Source organism: Prionailurus bengalensis, chromosome B2 (assembly GCF_016509475.1).
Source record: "Prionailurus bengalensis isolate Pbe53 chromosome B2, Fcat_Pben_1.1_paternal_pri, whole genome shotgun sequence".
NCBI lineage: Eukaryota > Metazoa > Chordata > Mammalia > Carnivora > Felidae > Prionailurus > Prionailurus bengalensis.
The window spans coordinates 148,585,013-148,602,726 of record NC_057349.1 but is presented as its reverse complement, the minus strand read 5'-3'; the positions used below and the strand labels follow the sequence as shown (position 1 = coordinate 148,602,726).

Below are 17,714 nucleotides of genomic sequence, written 5' to 3'. Positions count from 1 at the left end.
TTTCAGGAAACGCAAAGAGCAGATAAACATCGTAAACACCACCATAGGGGCACAGTGAGATAAACACAGACTGTAGAAAAGCATAGAACAAAAGATGTGTTTTCTACGATAATAAATTATAATGGGGACAACAAAATAGATGGGATAAAAGAGACCTCGGGAAAATACCACAGAACTCCAACTGTAGCATATAGACCTTACGTGGGTCTGGGTTCATTTAAGCTACTTAAAACCAACAATGAAAAATAGGAACTTCAACATCTGGATGTCGGTGGCATTAAAAATAATGGCTAATATCTCCGTGCGTGTGATAATAACATTCGTGGTTAGAATAGTTGTTGTTTTTCAGAGATAGACGTTGACATCTATGAACGTATGGAAATGATGCATGAGATTGTTTCAAAATTATATGAGAAGAGAGTGGGTGGGGGGCACAGATGGAAAATATTGGCTACGAGTTGATTATTGTTGAAGCTGGGTGTTGAGGACATGAGAGCCCATTATGTGTTTTCGTGTGGTTGTGTGTGTGTGAGTGTGTGCACGGGCGCACACGTGCACACACACAGATACGGAGTCTCCATTGGAAAAACCTGAACTTGTAGGTTGCAGACAGCAGTAACCAAAAGGATGGTACAATGAGAGACTCGTGAGATTTCTGCTGAGATGAAGGAAAGTAGTGTTTGTAGTGGGTTTAAAAAAAGATGAAGAATGAATGGGGCTGATCTTAGCATTTCGTCCCTGATACTCTGCATTACCACTGACGGAAACACGGCGAAGCTAATCCTTTTTGTTATCACCCTGTGGTCCCCTAATAAAATACCGAAGTAGGAGGAATCCCTGTGGCTTCTGCCTGTGTGTCTGTTTCTTGAGAAGAGTTACTCGGCACCGAAAGGAAGCTGTTCCTTATCTGTTCCTCAGGTGGTTGGCTCAGTTACCACCGGCCACGGAATCGACTGTCTTTACAAATCTCCTTATCAGTCTTTGTTTTGCTCTTTGTTACCTGCCTTCGGGTTCAGTGCTCCAGCTCACCGTTCCATGACCCACTCTGCTGTTTTCGCGTTGGTTTTGTTTAGGTTGCAATCCTTCGTGGCGTCTTCGGTGGGCGGTATGGAAATAATGAAATTCACCCAGCGGTCTCTAACTCCGTGTGCACGTTCAGTGTGTCAGGGTCTTTGTGCTTCCCCTTCTGTCTGCATCCCTGCCTCAACCTCTGCCCCTCAGCACCCCTGCCGGAGAATCCCAAGCAGGCTCCACACTGTCAGCGCAGGGCCGGACTTGGGGCCCCGTCTTACAAACGTGGTCGTGACCCGGGCTGAAATCAAGCTTTGCTTGCTTAACCCACTGAGCCACCCAGGCCGCTCCGTGAAGTATTTTTTTATGTACATTGTTTCAACATTGCATGTTACTTGTAATCTGTGTGATTCCTCGTGTGGAGTTTTGGTGGCAAATTTGTAATCGTTGGATGCTACTGTGTGCTAAGGACCGCCCCGGTCTAACCTTCTGGCTTTCACTGGGTTTATTCGCAAAAAACAAAAGCAAACAAATAAAAAACAATAACTTTTTTTTTTTTGACATAAGCGGAACGTACAGGCCATGGGAAGCTATGGAAACATTAAACCAAAGTCAGAAACCAAACAAAAACATCCATACGTATACCACTTTCCAAGAGTGGAGAGTTGTTATTTCAGTGTCTTATTCTGGGTTGGTCCTGTGTTGGCCCGAAGGTTGTTTGCAAAATTGGATGTTGATAGCAAGTAAAGGTGGATAAAATGTTAGAAAAAATGTGAGGGAGGTTGCTCTTGATGGCTAAGGGCCTTGAGTATACATTAAATGCTACGATAAAAATGGAAGTTTAGGGGTGCCTGGCTGGCTCAGTTGGAGCGTGCAACTCTTGATCTCAGGGTGTGGGTTTGAGCCCCACGGTGGGTGTAGAGATTACCTAAAAGTAAAATATTGTAAAAAGTGGAAGTTTTAGAAAATCTGGAGTTTAAATGGTAGAGAAATGAAACGTTACAAACCTGTGATTAGAGCCTCTAGACAAATGTAAACATTGGCTTCATACAGGTAAAAAAAACAGCATTTTTGGTACCGTTCTTGAATGGACTGGGCAAAAATGGTGTCTATGAATTAATTATGTTATTGAGTTGTTGTAATGACCCATGAGGTAGATTCTGTTATTATTCCCATTCCCATTTGAATCTCATTCCCATGCAAATAGGAAGCCAGGCTGAGAGGTGAGGCACTTTGCCCGGGTCAGCAGGTGAGAAAAGGAAGCTAACTTGTGCCCGTACTTTTGATCGCCAGGCCATAATGCCTCCCGCTACCATGATGCCTCTCTTGCTGAAGGAGGTAGTTATTTTCATGAGATGTGATTGGTAATTTGGGAAGAAAATTGTTCTCAGATTTTTTGAGACCTTTGAGAGATAAAGCCAGGTGATACTCTTTGGAGTCCTAAATGGCATTTCCAGGCAAAATGGTGTGTGTGACCTGTCATTCCTTCTCCGTAATTGAATGCAGGATTTGATGAACTTTTTTAGCCTAGATGTTTACTTAGACGTCGTAACTCATTTATGACTCAACTGATCTTTAAAAATTTAGTTTTGAGTAATTTATACAAAAGAAGAGTCAAGGAGTGGGGAGTTATCCTCTGCCTCCTGAAGGGCAGTGTCTACGTAGATTGTTTGGAATTCTTCTGAGTGGGCTATTTGTTCTTCTCTATTTATTCAGTCATTTATTTATATCAGCATGGACTCTGGGGCCATCTTAGTCCATTCAGGCTGCTATAATACCACAGACTGGGTGGCGTCTAAACAACAGAAATGTATCGCCTACAGTTCCGAGGCTGGAAGTCTCAGGTCATGGCACCTGCTTGGTTGGGTGAGGGCCTGCTTTCAGGTCACGGACTTCGTGTATCTGCACGCGGTGGAAAGAGTCCAGGGGTCTCTGGAGCCTCTTACGAAGCGAGAATCCCGTTCCTGAGGTCCCACCCTCATGGCTAAGGCATTTCGCGGGGGCCCCACCCACTAATGCCATCACCTTTGGCAATTAGGGTTTTAACACAGGAGTTTGGAGGATGGCACACAAACATTCAGACTCTAGGAAGGGTTATTATTTCACTCTTTGGATTATAATCCAGGGCTTTATTTTGCTACTCAAATGGCTCCCCGTTTTAATAATTGGGGACTCTTTCAATCAGCTTTTGTATCCTTGACATGCCCCATCGTGTTGCGTATAACTCCCTTACTTGATGGCTCGTCTTACGTATTTTGTGTACTGCTCCTAGACTCGGCCATTTCTCTAAGGAGCTGTGGTTCCTTTTATTGGGGAGTGGTATTAGAAGCAAAGATCTGGGTGCTACGTGAACTTGTGGGTACTGGCTTATTGTTGCTTCTAGGCCCTCTCAGCTAACCTAACGAGCAAATGGATGTATGTCTACTGACCTGAGTGTATATAGAGCATACCTACCAGTATTTGAACGTGTAAGCATCTCTGTTTGCGTTAATTTAAATAGGAGTCCATACTGATGTGTCGAACTCTAATCCGTTATCCCATAGATCATTCTAGACTCCTCCTCTTGCTTACTCTACCGCTGAGAAGCCTCATTCCCACCATGCACTTATTTAATTGTTCAGTTCCGGGATAAATGACTCATGGTGTGAGAATTGTTAAATTCTACCCACGTGGGATAACTCGATCAACTCGAGTTACATGGACTCCGTGGAATTTCTTTTGCTTTTAGTCTTACAGACTCCGCTCATTTCTGAAGTTACTTAGCTCAGCACCTTATCCCCCCTCTTCCTTTGCTGAGGTGGTTTCATACATTTGTAATGCATTCAGATTCTTTGGCCGTATGCTGCCTCCCATTAGACAGCCTGACTTTTCCAAGTGTTTTCTTAAAATTTTACTACACCTGTGAGTTCTGACGAATACGCACTTCCTCACCAGCAGAGTGTCGTGTGGGGTAGTTTTATCACCCGCAGAGATGCCCTGTGCGTCTTTCTCCCTTCCCTACAGCCCTGGCAGCCGTGCGTCTCTCTGTTCTCCCTGGCTGTAGTTTGGCCTTTTCCACAGCGTCGTAAAATCAGAATTACACAACACGCGGCCTTTGCGCAAGAGTCCTTTGCACTTAGCAATATTCATCGAAGCCCAATCCATATTTTTTCGTGGCTCGTTGGCACATTTTCTCTTTTGCTGAATAATATCTCATTGTGCGGAGGCGCCACAGCTTGTGTGTCCGCTGCCCTGCTGCAAGACCGTTTCGGCACCTTCCGTTTGGGATGGCGGTGAATAAAGCTGCTGTCCGCCTTCCCATGCAGGTTGTGTGGGGACGTCAGTGTCAGGTCAGCCGGCTAAGCACCTAGTAGTGTGGGTGCCAGGTCACACGCTAAGATCGTATCTGGCTTTCTAAGAAGCTGCCAGTCTTCCAAAGTCATCCCATTTTGCATTCTCACCAGCAGCGAATGAGGAATGTTAGTGCCCTGTATCCTTGCCAAACATGAGAGTCTGTTTTCCAACGTTAGCCACTCTCACAGGTGTATATAGTGGGATCTCACTTTTAACCTCACTTCACGAAGGACAGATGGGCATCTTTTCATGTGCTTGTTTATCGTATCTGTATCTTTTCCGATGAAGTATCTGTTCAGATCCTCGACTCAGTTTTAATTGGGTTGCCTGTTTTCTTCTTGTCGAGTTGTAAGTGTTCTTTGTATGTTTTAGACACAAGCAAGATGGCAAACAGGATGGGTATCGTAGTGCAGTAAGATGAACGGGGACCACAAGGAGAATGAGTCAGTGCCGACTTTCTATTTCCGGCCTGGGTCTCTGGGACACTGGGGAGCACTGGTAGCAGAAAAGAGGAGAGCTGAGAGTTGAAACCCCTTTGGGAAGAAGGGGATGGAGGTGACTCACTTAGTTTCGAGTCCAGATGGAAGAATGTCCAGGGACCGGAGATCAAAAATACATTAGGATTCCTGCTTCACGTTTCGCTGTCATCGTCCTAGATGAGCGAGGAGAAAGCGGAAGTAAGGAGCAGATAGGAAGTTGGGACAAGAACAGTCACAAAAGTGATGAAGTTTTAGGAGGGAATCAAGTGTCAGACATGAACCGCTGTGAAGGACCGAAGGACACCGTTGAAGAGAGTGTGAAATTTGCATTGTCTGTCTTCTTGGAGGTCAAGTCAGCCGTCAGTTTACTTCAACGTCCTGTGCCTTTTGTACCTGGGGACTGTGATTTATTCTGTCAGGAGAGCCCCCTCTCACTTTATTGAGTCTTATCTTCAGCACCTGGTAGAACTTCTCAAACTGAATTTTACACCACGGGGACTCTTTTGTCCCCTGGCCAGACAGGGTCAGAGTTTTCTTTTGTCTAATACAACTGTGTAATTATACATCCGTAGCTATCCGTCTGTCTGTAGCGTAAATTGACTGTTTTAGTAGTGAATTCATTGAAGAAATTATTTGCCTTCTCGACTATACCATTCTCTCGAAGCATCGAAGCATCGTAGGGGTTGTGACTTTAGTCCCCAGCAGAATTAATTAACACATGTTAATTCTGTGGCTGGTCTGATGTCGGGAACAGGCAGCTTATTCCCTGGAGTCATAAGGATATGCTTCCTTTTCTTCTTTTGGTCACTGAAAGTACAATTTTCTATTTCCTTTTTTATCTGACTGTCCCTAAGGATGGTAATTTATCGAGTGATTCACAGAGGGGACACGGTAGTGAAAAATAATTGCCGTCACAGATTTACAATTATTGATAGCCTGTCTGTGATTTGGAGTTGGTTGATGAATGGCGTACCAGCACGAAGCACCAGTCTCACAACACACGATTTTGTACGTTCAACATGAAAATATGCAAAAGCACTTTGCCTGAAAATCCCGTGTGTATCTTCAACAGTTGTTGTTATCAGACCGAAAATTGATTTCACTGACACTGACCACATAACATGGAATAGCAGGGAACAGTTGTTGATCATCCTGAGCTGATTGTTGTTAATACCATTGGATTGCGTGCCCCTGAGAGAAAGGGTACGTTGTGCTGCCAGCAACGAAAGATGGGAATTTGTGCCACAAACACCTTTTTAGCACCTCAACCGTACCAGTATTATATTCTCCTGTTCACTTCCCCTCCTAGAGTCTCACTCACCTTGAGGATTGGAAGCAGTGGTTACCGTTTCCAGAAAGATCTGAGTGCTTGGTAAGGCTTCCCTGCACAGCACGGGAGCACAGTGCCGGCCCAAGTACACACTGAAAGGTGCTATTGGAAAGCAGCTGTGTAACGTGATGTAACGTCTGTAGCTTAAAAAAAATTTTTTTTTAATGTTTATTTATTTTTGAGAGAGAGAGAGAGAGAGACAGAGCACAAGCAAGGGAGGGGCAGAGAGAGGGAGTCACAGAACCCGAAGCAGGCTCCAGGCTCCGGGCTGTCAGCACAGAGCCCAGTGCGGGGCTCGAACTCGTGAACTGTGAGATCATGACCTGAGCTGAAGTCAGACGCTTACCCGACTGAGCTGCCCAGGCGCCCCATGTCTGTAGTTTCAAGTTGCTAAAGTTTTAACTTTTGCCATTTTTACTGTTTTTTTTTTATACTGGCAAAATATACATAACCTAAAACTTGCCATTTTGAACATTGCAAGTGTATAATTCATTGGCATTAATTACACTCCCCGTGTGTACTGTGACCATGACCTCTGTCTCCTTCTACAACTTTGCCTTCCCTGGAAACCGATTAAGTAGTAAATTCCCCATCCTCCCCTCCCTCAGTCCCTGGTAACTCCTAATCTACTTTGTCTCTGTGAATTTGCCTGTTCTACGTAGTTCATAGAAGTGGAATCAGAGGATATCTGTCCTTGGTGTTTGGGTTTTTTTATTTACCCTACTGTTTTCGGGGTTTCCCCTGTGTTGTAAACATGTATCAGGACTTAAGTCCTCTTTGTGGATGGATAATATTCCATGTATGTGTACACATCTTTGTGTTCTTTTTATATTTCAGATCAATCTTAGCATAACGGGCCATTTTTCTATATGTTTGATGCTCACAGAGGTGTCATCCAGGTTAATGTTAGTCTTTTTAATTCTTTCCCAGGTCTGACAGATGAAAAAGTGAAGGCGTATCTTTCCCTTCATCCCCAGGTGTTAGATGAGTTTGTATCTGAGAGTGTTAGTGCCGAGACCGTAGAAAAATGGCTGAAGAGGAAAAACAACAAGCCAGAAGGTAAGATCTCATTCGGATCGAGCGGGGATTGTTTTCTAGTTTACGGCGACAAAAACAAACAAACAAAACCGAGTGTTTAGTGCATGCTAGAAAATATAAAGTAGACAGAATTAGCATTTTTAATTCACTGTGTTTCAAAAGATAAAAGAAGTTAGAATGAGAGGAAATAAATCCACTGAAGTAAGATCCTTGGCTACAAAAACTTGGCAAAGTACTTGTGAAAATGTATTTGGATATGACATGTTGAAAATGCAGAAGTAATATTAGCCTTGATTTTGTTCAGCAGTTATTATTAATGATTATACAAATGTTCTTTAGATTTCAAAAACGTATTTATATTACTGCATTTTGCAAAGAGAAATCATTAAATAATTTACATGTGGACACAGTAGGAAGAGAACTCTTGACTTTGCATTAGACATTTTGTTCACACTCATGAACTTAAGATGCTGTTATATTTATGACAAAAGAAATGTGGATTCAAAAGGGATGGGAAGTGAAATAAATTTCCTCCCAAGTTGAACATGTGTTAAGATATTGGATTTGAATATTGTGGCATAGTTTTAAATGAATTTATATTTGGCCAAATAAGACTTCTTGTTTCCCAGAATGTTCTTCTTAGAGTAGAAATTTATATTACATATGATTTTGACTCTATGAAGAACTTTTATGTCAGAAACAAATATATGCTATTTTTCTGGAAATTTATTTAGTGTAACAGAATGCCATAAGTAAAGCTTATAAATGATCACTATTAAGATGTTATGCTGTTAGATCTGTGGCCCTCGTAGGCTCCTTGGGCTGAGTTTCCTCTAATTTTCAAAGTGTCTATAATTTTCTTGCAGAGTTTTTATAATAAAGAAACTTTACAAAAGAGAGCTTTTGACATTGAAACACAAATTAGATTTTAAAGTACATGTACGTGAGTCTGTGTATGTGTGTGTGGATTGAGAGGGAGAGAGAAATAGAAATAAATTGCAGAAACAAACGTAGCATTTTTTTTTCTCAAAACAATCACAGCTTTTAATAGAACAAAGCTTGATGTGGCATATTCAGCTATAACATACCTCAGACATTTGGAAGCAGTCTGAGATGTTTGACGCTTTGAACGTGTGACTTAGTTGTGCTTAACGCACCTCATATAAAGATGCAGATTTCATCAACTTGCTATATAATGATGGATAATAATATAGTGCAATAAGGGATATTTACGAGATGGGAAATTGAGTATAGGGCTCAGAAGATGGCAAATCTTGCGTCGCGTCTTAGTGTTACAGTGATGTTGTTAAACGACGCTTAGATTTTTATAACGATTTGGATGTGCCATTCCGTGTCTTTCAAATCTGTTCTCTGTATTGGTTAATCCAATACTACTTTACACTGTTGAGTACATCCACTCAAGAGGTAAATGATTATTGAGAATAGCAGAGTGGAGCTGAAGCAGTGCTCCCTTGTACCTGAAGACAAAATTGCCCTTACACAGAGGCCATCTCGCTTGGTGGCCCCCCGGAGGGCTCAGGACCACTGCTGGGATCAGGAACCAAGAGAAGCTGAATGCGTGTGACCTGGGGCTTCCCTGTAGCGGTGGGGCCCCTGCAGACAGGCTGCGCGCAGCTTAGGGCGGAAACACTACAAGGGAACCTTTCATGGTAAGCCTGCCTGCGGGCGGCTGGGCCCCTGCGCCCCTCCCAACAGGGAGAACCCTCTGGGGACTCAGGACGCAGCCCCTGCAGCCCCGGGCAACCCAGGTTTAGGGCTAACCCTGTGGGCGTGGCTTGGGGACAGCCCCGCCCACTGTTGCGGAACTACTAAAAGCCAGTTCCGGGTCCTCGCGTCTCGTGTGTGATTCTGGATTGAGGCTGAAGCCTTGTGTCGCGTCTCCATCGCGCCCTTACTCGTTTTACGATTTTGTGTTCTCCTCGACGAGGCCTCCTTCTCCTTCCAAGGGGCTTCGTGGGAAATGCTCGGAGGAAGGACATTTTTGTGGAGAGGGCTTTTGGGGGGGAGGGGGTGGTATTTCTGTTTCCACGCCAGACCCGGGAACAGAAAGCGTGAGAGACAGAAGTTCTGGGAGAACATTATTGAAAGTCGGGCCTGTCCGGATCGTTTCCCTTTGTGTCAGTTTAGTGAGAGAAAGCGGACGGAGGGAAACCGTGCTTTATGCACAAGGACTCGGTAAACGCTCACGTAGCTTATTTTTCAACCACGGATAAGCCGGCCTCGTGTGGAAATGGTCTACGCTACGGGGAGGTCACGTGAAGGGGTGCGGCACTCCGTTCCCAGAAAGGCCATCTGCGAAATTTCAGATTTAAGCGAATGAGTGAGTACAGATGACGTCTGCTTCTCACACGTCCGGCTGGCTCGCGGCTTGCAAGCGGTTTTGTCGCGATGGCGTCACGATGACGTCACGCTGTCCAAACCGCCGGCGTTCCTTCGTGCACGTGCTGTTCTATGGAGCGCCTTGCTCGTTCGGTGCTCAGAGAAGCTGAAGACGGAGTGGGGGGCCGATTGCCCCGCGGCGGTACTCCCCGTGCACCGGGGCTGCGTGACCAGGGCGGCTGTAGCGTCTGGGGGTTTTGCGGGTGGTGACCGTTCACATCTGCCGGCAGCGAGCGAGGCTTACGTGGCCGCCTTCCCTTGCTGGGTCGAGGGTGATCCCCGGACGGTACCGGCGAGCCCCTGGGGGGCACTGGCGGCGGGAGTCGCAGTTTCTTGTGTATCCCTCGCCGGCAGCACCCCGGATGCCGCGGGGAGGGGCGCGCTGAACGTTTCGAATGAACGAACAAAGGAGGGTTGGATTCTCAACCTCCAAGTGGCCACCGGTTGTCAGTATTGCGCGTGGAACCAGAACTACTTTCATGCTCTTCCTTCCCCCCCCTGCTCACTGGAAAGCTTCCAGAGGGAAGGGATTCTATACTGTGATTTGCAAATCCCGCCCGGTGCGTTGTCTTTTCGTGTAGGTAGCAAACTCTGTAAAGCGCTATTGAGATTCTAGATGGTTAGGCTTCCGGCGAGTTGGTGCTCAGACCAGTCGAAGAGAGTCGTAAGTTTCTGCCTCCTTCCGGTTAGTCTGACCGGGGCTGGACATAGTCCAGGCCCGGGGGCTCTGAGCCAGATGGTCTGCAGAGGGGTCCGCCCCACAGCCAATCGCTCTGCTTTGTGTTGGCAGAGAAGGGGGTTGGGGAAAGCCGAACCCCCCCCCCCCCCCCCCCCCCCCCCCCCGCCCAGTGTCTTCAGAGATTGACATTTTCAGAGTCTGTACTGTTACTGTTGTCAGTTTGATTTTCCTGCTTTCATAACATTTGCATTTTAAAAGCGCAGAGTTCTGTCTGTACTTGCGAGGCAAATTGCCTTTTGGAGGTGGACCTCGGATCCAAAATCCCAAACAGTTGGTTTTCAAGCGATGCCGGGAATTGGAGGTAGGGGTTCTTTCTTTCTTTTAAAACTTTAGGTTCTCATTTAGAGAGTGTATAAATATTCCCTGAAAGTATCGGGGACTGTACCCGTAACTCACAGCCATACTTTGATTTGGGAAAACTTTCAGGAAGCAAACAAAGTTACCTAGGTCATGAATTGAGTTGTTTTACTGAATTTTGTACTTTTCGTTAATTTTTACGCAAGGCACATTTGACAGGCCCAGCTGGTACTCATCCAGACTCAGATTACTAAACTATTTAACGTTTCCACAAGTATCAAGGCAGAACTGTCAAAGTGATAAATCAACGTTAGGATACGATGAAGATCCTACCCTTTGCATTTCCGGTGGGAAGGTTCCAAGACGGAGCACAGTTTGACGTCCCTAATGCCATTTCAGTATTTCAGTTATGCTCGGGAAGAATCCTGAATTACTTGGACTCTCAGCGATGTCCCCTTTTGGCTTCTAATGTAAAAAACTTAGTTCTACGTTAGTAAAAACGTACGTACAGTCAGTATGACTGTATTTGGCATCTCCTGGTATTAGAATAATATTTAGGGGCGCCTGGGTGGCGCAGTTGGTTAAGCGTCCGACTTCAGCCAGGTCACGATCTCGCGGTCCGGGAGTTCGAGCCCCGCGTCGGGCTCTGGGCTGATGGCTCAGAGCCTGGAGCCTGTTTCCGATTCTGTGTCTCCCTCTCTCTCTGCCCCTCCCCTGTTCATGCTCTGTCTCTCTCTGTCCCAAAAATAAATAAACGTTGAAAAAAAAATTTTAAAAAAAGAATAATATTTAAAATACATGGGCTTTGTTAAAACCCCCAAAACGTAACTGTGATATTCATATTCTAAAGGGAAGCTTTTTGGTATTCAAGAGGGTGATTGATTGAACCCAAGTCATTTAAGAATCATGAGTAGCAGTGTCTTTTATGTCCAAGAATTTGTTACTACTGTGTTTATATGTCTGAAATATTAAATAGCAAACCATCTCACCGTCAGTGTGTCCATACATGTCCAATAATTAATAATGAAAACATTGGTGCTGTCACCTGCCTTAAATATTTTCAACAAATACATGAATGGCTTCCTTTTTTTTTTTCCTCAGAGGATGGAGTTACTCCATATTTTTCACCTCTCCATGATTCTAGAGATGGAACAATTTTCATTCAAATAAAACTACTAAATACTTCTTACCTAGAATTAGTGAGATTTCCATCCTGTCCCCTAAACCCACTATATGCAGCCTGAAATGCAGATTCAGGAGCATTAGTCCTGCTTAGCGTGTAACAGATGGTTTCTGTGCTAGTGTTTATAATGTCGCAGGATATTAAATTAATGGGGCATGAATTAGTTTGCCAAGGCATGCAATGTTAGAAGGTTTTAGTAAGTAGGGCACTAATAAATTACGTGTTAACTATTAGTCCATATCATGAATAAGGAAAAACCCACATCATTGAAATGGTTTACTTGGAACTTCGTTTTGTGCACTTTCTTCTCCTTGAAATTGCTTTGTGTCGATTATGGAAGTTTCGTCTTCACATTGAAATTTCATATCTCGGTCTTTTTATTTTCTTTTTTGGAATGGAAACAAAATGTGTTGAATGCCTTGATTTGCATTATAAATAACCATAAGTTCACAATCTGGTTACTAGAAGGGGGATAAAGTTCATTTGCAAAGAGTTACTTGATGTATTCCATGAATTCTGTTAATTGTTCATCTTCGTGCAAAGGTGTATCTTTAATATATTCTTTTTGAGAGTGTTTGCGCTCTGCAGCAATCTAATCAAGTTGATTGGGATTTTGATAATTTTAAAGGTTAATTCAGGGGGCGCCTGGGTGGCACAGTCGGTTAAGCGTCCGACTTCAGCCAGGTCACGATCTCACGGTCCGGGAGTTCGAGCCCCGCGTCGGGCTCTGGGCTGATGGCTCAGAGCCTGGAGCCTGTTTCCGATTCTGTGTCTCCCTCTCTCTCTCTGCCCCTCCCCCGTTCATGCTCTGTCTCTCTCTGTCCCAAAAATAAATAAACGTTGAAAAAAAAAATTTTAAAGGTTAATTCAGGTCATCACACATTGTTAGTGATTATGAAACTAGTTCAAATAATTTTAGTAGCTTTGTTACAAGCTAGATTGATTTCGGAAGCAGTTTTTGCAGTATCTGTAAAGTTCCTACCACCGGCACCCATTATTTGTACATTCGACATCATTACTGCATTTCCTCGGCAGAAATTTTGTTTATGAGTGATTCTAATGAACGAAAATGTTATGAGCTAGTGGATTTTTGAAAGCACTTTATTTTCATCGGTGTTTCTCTGAGTAAAAATCGTATTTTCTGATTGTCCGTGTAATAGAAAAGGATGTTGAATTAAAATCATTGCATCTACTTAATAGAATGTATTTCAACATCCAGGTCGATGTTCTACTTAACACAGGTTTTTAAAACTCCAATGAAAACTTGTGAGAGATGAGTGGTACAACCATTTCTCATTTTTTGAATCTACTTTTTAAAAGCTGCCCGAACGTTTCACAGTGATCTAGATTATTTGATTAAAGATTGAATAATAATTTCTAGTTGAGTGGCCAAGTTGTAGCTGGAATGTGAGCAGATAGTACTTATTTCCCTAACCAGTGATTCAGTATGCCGATTAGCAAGTATTTCTTGAGGGGCTCTTGGATGGCTCAGTCGGTTAAGATTCCGCCTCTTGATTTCGTCGCAGGTCATGATCTTGGTTAGAGCCTGCTCGGGATTCTGTCTCTTCCTTTGCCTCTGCCACTCTCTCATGCTTCTGTTCTCTTTCTCTCGAATGAATGAATGAATGAATGAATGAATCAAATCCTGAGTACCTACTATGGGAACGTAATTAGAGAACAAGGGCTAAAAACTTGCTCCCTCGAAGGTCACTTTCTGATAGGAGAACACAGATAATAAACACATAATCAGAGAGTAAGATCGTTTCAGGATTTGTTGGTGTGGATGTTGGAAAACATGTAGCCCAATGTCTAGCAAACAGAAATTTTTACTAGAAATAAATTTGCTCGAGATTTTAAGATGCACATCGTTTGCTTTTAGCCAGTCAGGTGGGGCCTGTGGATTAAGCAGATGCATCTATTTGCTGTGTCCTGGGGTCCTGGTGAGTCACAGGAGCCATGTTCCTTGTGTGTACTGTCCTTGAGGGACGCGTAATCTTCTGGTGTGGAAAGAAGGTACTGTGAGAGTACAGCAACGGAGGCTGTGTAATCCAGTGCTGAGTGGTGCAGTGTGGGTTTTCAGGACCATGCTGGGAGAACCGAGGCCACTAAGAGGTGTGCAGATTGAGAAGGCTCTTTGTGGGCATTGGTTCTTCATCGAGGCCACCGATTCTCTGGTGGGATTCCCACATCACCGTGGACATCCTTCGGGAACTAGTTAGAAATGCCATAGGCCTCATCTCACTCAAAACCCCCGGAGTCAGAAACTCCTGCAGTGGGACCTAAAATCTGTGTTTTGATAAACCCCCTCAGGTAATCCTAGTGCAAGTTTAACATTTGAGAGCCCCCGTCCTGGGCACGGAGGGCCTGTGCCAGGGCGAACGCGGTGCTGGTGTTGGCTGGTAGGATCCAAGGCAGGGCTGTGGGGCTTGCTGTGGTTTGCTTCTGGGATAGCCTGGGAGGGAGGGTGGGAATATTTTTCGTATTTTAAACTTTTTTTTTTTCAACGTTTATTTATTTTTGGGACAGAGAGAGACAGAGCATGAACGGGTGAGGGGCAGAGAGAGAGGGAGACACAGAATCGGAAACAGGCTCCAGGCTCTGAGCCATCAGCCCAGAGCCTGACGCGGGGCTCAAACTCACGGACCGCGAGATCGTGACCTGGCTGAAGTCGGATGCTTAACCGACTGCGCCACCCAGGCGCCCCTATTTTTCGTATTTTAAGAGTGGGGAGAAGGGAGTGTTAAAATGTTTTGCCTTTCTGCTCTCATTTTAACTGGCTATCATGTTCCGCATTGACTGTAATAGGAAAAGTGGGGGAAAAAAACCCTAAAATAGGTGTTTTAATTGGTAGCTTCACTGAAGCATGGTGAGTTGCAGAACAGGATATAGTGCCATCTTTTACAAGGTAATAATCTTACATATAATTGTGTAGACGAAGAGCTAGTTAAATATGTCATTGTGGTTGTTTCTGGATTTGGGGGATTTATAAGTTTATATTCTTGTATATGTTGCTTTTTTAATAAAAAAGAAATAGAGTAAACATCAGAAGGAACTTCTAGAGTTTCTCATATGGAAGGTTTTTCCCCAGGTTTCAGTCATTCTAATTCAGTTTACACCAATTATCCTCTGCTTGTTTGATTACTTTTCCATTGCAAGGTATAATAAACAATGTATATTTCCCAGTCCCTTATTGGCTTTTTCCTGCATTTTGCTTCTCCCTCACTAATATGTTATCATTGGTCATTAAGACTGTTACATAGGAAGTTGGCGGGTGAAATGGGGTCTAGAAAAACACACAGCTCAATTTCTGTCCCAGGGTCATCATTTTTGGTTTAAAATTCATTCATTTTACTAAAAGTTACCAACTGTCTACTGTGTGTTTTGCATTTGCTAAGCACTGGACATGAATTCAGTTGTAATGGAACTTAGTGTTTCTACAGGGGGCACAAAATGAAAAGTTTACAATTTATTCTCTTAGTCACTTTCAAATATACCATACAGCAATGTAAACTATAGTCATCACGTTGTACATTACATCCTTATAATTTGAAGTTTGTGACTTTTGACCGGTTTCACCCAGTCCCTCCATCCTAAGTAAATTATATAACATGCTAAGGTTGAAAGCTTTTTCTCTAAGATCAGGAACAAGACAAAGCTGTCCGCTCTTGACACGTCTATTCAATATGGTACCAGAAGTCCTAGCCTGAGGAGTTAGGCAAGAAAAAGAAGTAAAATGTATCCGATTGGAAAGGAAGACGTAAAATGTCTCTATTTGCAGACGGCATGATTTTATATACAGAAGGTCCTGAAGACCTCCACCAAAAAATTATTATTAGATCTTATCAATGAATTCAATAAAGTTGCAGGACACAAAATTAATATGGAAAAATCAGTACTGTTTCTATACACAAATAACAAATTATCTAAAAAAGAAAGTGATGCCACTTATAGTAATATCAAAAATAATAAAACACTTAGGAATACATTTGCTCCAGGAGGCGAAAGCTCTGGTCTGAAAATTACAAGACAACTGATGAAAGAAATTGGAGAAGGCACAAGTAAATGGAGATTATCCTGTATGTATAAGTTGGAAGAATTAATACTGTTAAAATGTCAATACTACCAAAAGCCATCTGTAGATTCAGTGCAGTTCCTATCAAGATTCCAATGGTATGTCTTCACAGAAGTAGAAGAAACAAACCTAAAATTTATATGAAACTACAAAAGACTGAATAGCCAAAGCATTCCTGAGAAGGAAGAATGAAGCAGGAGGAATTACACTTTCTGATTTCAGGATATATTAAGCAAAACAGTATGATACTGGCATAAAAAAAAAAAATAGGCCAGTGGAACAGAATAAAGCTCAGAAATAAATAAGTATATGAGGTCAACTAATATTTCACAGTAGAGTCAGTTATACTCCGTGGAGAAAGGACAGTCTGTTCGTTAAATGGTGCTGGGAAAATCGGACATTCACATGGGAAGAGATGAAACTTGACCTCTATCTTACACCATTCATGACAGTTAACTCAAAATAGGTCAGAGATTTAAATGGAAGACCTGAAACCATAAAACTTCTAGAAGAAAACATAGGAAAAAAGTTCCTTCACATGGGTCTTGGCAATAATATTTGGATAGGACACCTAAAGCACAGCAACAAAAGCAAACATAAATAAGTGGGACTGCATCAAACTAAAAAGCCTTTGCACATCAAAAGGAAAACTCACCAGTGAAAAGACAACCTATGAATGGTAAAACCATCTGTGTGATAAGGGGTTAATATCCAAAATATATAAGGAACTCATGTAAGTCAACAGCAAAAGAAAAAACAAAAACAAAAACAAAACATGAAACAAATAATCCAATTAAAACGGGGCGAGGGACCCAAGTAGACATTTTTCCAAAGAATATATAGGAATGGCCAACAGGTACATGAAAAGATGTTCAACATCACCAACTAGGGAAATGAAAATCAAAACAACAGTAAGGTATCAGCTCTTGCTAGAATGGCTAGCATCAAAAAAGAGAAGAGACAGGTCCAAAATCTTTGGGATGCAACAAAAGTGGTTCTAAGAGGGAAGTTTATAGCAGTACAGGCCTACCTCAAGAAGCAAGAAAAATATCAGATAATCAATCTACCCTCACACCTAAAGGAGCTAGAAAGGGAACTAACAAACCCCCAAACCAGTAGAAGGAAGGAAATAATAGAGATTAGAGCAGAAACATACAAAATCAAAACTAAAAAACAAAACAAAACAAAAAAACAAAAAAAACCCCACAATAGAACAGATCAGTGAAATCAGGAGCTGGTTCTTTGAAAAGATCAACAAGATTGATAAACCTTTAGCCAGACTCATCAAAGAAAAGAGAGAGAGAGGGCTCAAAAAGCAAAATCAGAAATGGAAGAGGAAAAACAACTGACCCCACAGAAATATAAAGGATTATAAGAGAATATTATAAAAAATTATATGTCAGCAAATTGGAAAACATAGAAAAAAATGGATAAATTTCTAGAAACATGCAACCTTCCAAACTTGAACTAGGAAGAAATAGAAAATTTGAGCAGAATGGGGGCGACTGGGTGGCTCAGTCAGTTAACATCCAACTCTTGATATCAGCTCAGGTCATGATCTCATGGTTCATGAGTTTGAACCTCTGGGATTCTCTCTTTCCCTCACTCTCTGCCCCTCCCCTGTGCTTGCTCTCTCTCTCTCTCTCTCTCTCAATAAAATAAAGATTTATTTTTGAGACAGAGAGAGAGCATGAACAGGGGAGGAGCAGAGAGAGAGGGAGAAACAGAATCTGAAACAGGCTCCAGGCTCTGAGCTGTCAGCACAGAGCCCGACGCGGGGCTCGAACTCACAGACTGTGAGATCATGACCTGAGCCGAAGTTGGACGCTTAA

General features: G+C 43.0%; 1 protein-coding gene across 4 annotated transcripts in view; it reads left to right on the top strand.

Annotated features, from left to right (window-relative positions):
* Positions 1–17,714, top strand: part of PDE10A (phosphodiesterase 10A) — a 353,258-nt gene that overhangs the window by 162,807 nt on the left and 172,737 nt on the right. For all 4 annotated transcript variants that reach the window (XM_043592730.1, XM_043592728.1, XM_043592729.1 and 1 more), the window contains exon 2: positions 7,084–7,212. In XM_043592730.1, coding sequence (XP_043448665.1) covers positions 7,084–7,212 — 129 coding nt within the window. The remainder of the gene's footprint in view (positions 1–7,083; positions 7,213–17,714) is intronic.